Source organism: Aspergillus foveolatus (assembly GCF_047715535.1).
Source record: "Aspergillus foveolatus strain CBS 279.81 unplaced genomic scaffold BDW70scaffold_214, whole genome shotgun sequence".
NCBI lineage: Eukaryota > Fungi > Ascomycota > Eurotiomycetes > Eurotiales > Aspergillaceae > Aspergillus > Aspergillus foveolatus.
In genome coordinates this window covers 8,031-10,500 of record NW_027396278.1, presented here as the reverse complement: position 1 = coordinate 10,500, position 2,470 = coordinate 8,031, and the positions used below count along the sequence as shown (strand labels likewise).

General features: G+C 48.5%; 1 protein-coding gene across 1 annotated transcript; it reads left to right on the top strand.

Annotated features, from left to right (window-relative positions):
• Positions 1-111: 111 nt before the first annotated feature.
• On the top strand, positions 112-2,470 carry BDW70DRAFT_167945 (Zn(II)2Cys6 transcription factor; the record flags this gene model as incomplete). Its single annotated transcript, XM_073742341.1, has 4 exons — positions 112-202; positions 259-948; positions 1,003-1,831; positions 1,889-2,470. Exons 1-4 carry the CDS (start codon positions 117-119, stop codon positions 2,468-2,470), a joined length of 2,187 nt encoding a protein of 728 aa, XP_073590569.1. The 5' UTR covers positions 112-116.

The window sequence follows — 2,470 nt, the reverse complement described above, 5'->3', positions numbered from 1 at the left end:
TATTATTTTAGAATAATTATAATTTTTTTTTTTTTTTTTTTTTTTTTTTTTTTTTTTTTTTTTTTTTGTTTCTTCACAGATGCTCGTATGTGATGCTTTCTGCTTGATATACTTCGATGGAGCCGCCTCGAGGCCAACCGAACAAACGGCGATGCGTCAAGGAACGGGTTCGTGTTACTCGCGCCTGCGATACCTGCAAAAAGCAAGTCACTCCAGCTTGAACCATTACTACACTTGACCTGACTCGTGACGGTTTAGGAAGAAGTTGCGTTGCTCGGGTACCCTACCGTGTTCCCTGTGCCAACGCTCCCAGTTGAGTTGCGAATATACCGCTGGCTACACTCGAGGAAAAGTGCCACCAGTACCCACAATCAGCGGTGCTGATAGTATGAACAATACCATTCAACATCATGAGAAGCCTAAGAGTTCCAGTATGGAGAGCCGATCTCCACCTAAGCCGCAGGACACCGCACAAAATGTACTTTTAGAGAGGGAGAAACAGGTTAACCTCCCATCATCGGGCAACTCACCTGAGCCTCACCAAACTGATATGGAGGGACATTATGTCGGTCCTGCTTCTGGTGTCTCCTTTTTGATAAGAGTACAGAAGCGTCTTCATGAGAATATTTCGTTTCCGCGTACTACGCCCATCTTTAGTTTCGGTGATGCACCCCTTCCGAAATATGATCCATCTTTCCTGGTCATACCACCCAAAGGCGAAGCGAAAGCGCTTCTTGATAGATACTTTGACTTTGTGTTTCCCACTCATCGTTTCTTGCATCAGCCCCAGGCCAAAAGCTGGCTTGAAGACTTTTATCGCGACCCTGGGGTGGCCCAGTCCCCCAAGCCCGGGGCTATGGCAATAAGAGCTTTGCTCCTCATGATTTTTGCGCATGGAAAGCAATGCTTGCCCAAGTCTGATAGTTCGTTAGGTTCCTGCGTTAACAGGTAGGGTTGCTCTGCACTTTTCCTTTGCACTCTTCTCACGCAGCCTCTTGACAGTGCAGTCTATTTCGCTGCCTCGGAGCATCACCTTGCAGCGGAAACGGGACCTGTCCGCCTCACAAGTGTGCAAGCACGATTAGCTCAATGCTTCTATCTTTTGGGCCAATCTCGGATCAATCACTGCTGGAGCCTATTCGGAACCACAGCACGGCTTGCCATTGCAATCGGCTTACACCGGGGACGACGGCGAGACGTCAAAGATAATTTTGTTGAGCATGAGTGCTCAAAACGAGTGTTTTGGTGCATGTACAGCCTCGATAACTATCTCAGTGCCGCTCTGGGCCGTCCTCGAATTTTCCACGATGATGAGATAGACCAAGAGCTTCCTGCTATTGCTAATGATTCCCAGATTACACCGAGTGGCGTTGCTCCAACTAGTTCGAATGCCCAGAGTATCATGCTGGCCCCCGTCTACCATGCTAAACTGTCCAAGATTATTAGTGGTATACTTCGTGATCTATACAGCATACGACGCACGACTCTCCAGTCTCAATCAACAGCCGCAGCAAAGCATGGGGCCGAGCTCGCCCAATGGCGACACGAGATATCTGCCTTTGTTGACCTTCCGAGTATTGACATGCTAGTGCTCACTTATCAGCGACAATATACAGTCTTAAATCTTGCATTCTTTCACGCTCAGATTCTACTCTACCGTCCGTTTATACTGAGAGATTTCAAGAATCTAGCGCTTCCAGCATCCCCTGAAAGCAACCACCTCTCCGAGTCTGTCAACGAAAACGCCCGGCATTGTTTGGAAGCTGCCATGAAGATCACTAGCATATTGCGTGACCTGTGCGAAAATGGTAAAATGTACCACAGCTTCTGGGTAAGTTTGTAGTTTTATCATGGATAATCTCGCGCCGGACCCTAATTTCTGCTATAGTTTACCCATTACTACGCATTCTCAGCTATTGTGGTCTTGTATGTGCACTTTATCCAGAGCTGTACCCATACTAGTGCCGAGGCAAGCTTGGCCTATTTTCGAGCGGGTGAGCGAGCCCAGCATGATCTGGCAGCCTGTGGATCCCAATCGTCATTTGCCCAGCGGTACGCCATGGTGCTCGAAGAGCTTCGTAAAGAGGCGCAAAAGTGCATACAGCAAAAACAGCAACTGGCGCCTGGAAATCACCATTCAGGTCAAGTCGCCGGCAGCGCCAGTGCGGATATGAGCGCTCCTCAAGAGCTAAACGTTTCAAGGCAGAGCTTCAGCTATGAGCCTGCAGTGTTTTCCCAGTCTACATTCGCACATGCAGAGCAAGCTATCACCGACAATCCATCCCTGGAGCTTTCGAACATGCATCCGGAGCAGCAAACCTGGATAGAAAACCTGATTCAAGACAGCAGCCCTAGAACCTATATTCCCAGTTTTACCGGCTGGGGAGAATTTGACTCGCTGGCTCTCACAGGCCTGGGAGAGTTAGGTCACATATTCTCATCCAATGATCTACCGGATTTTCAGGGTTAA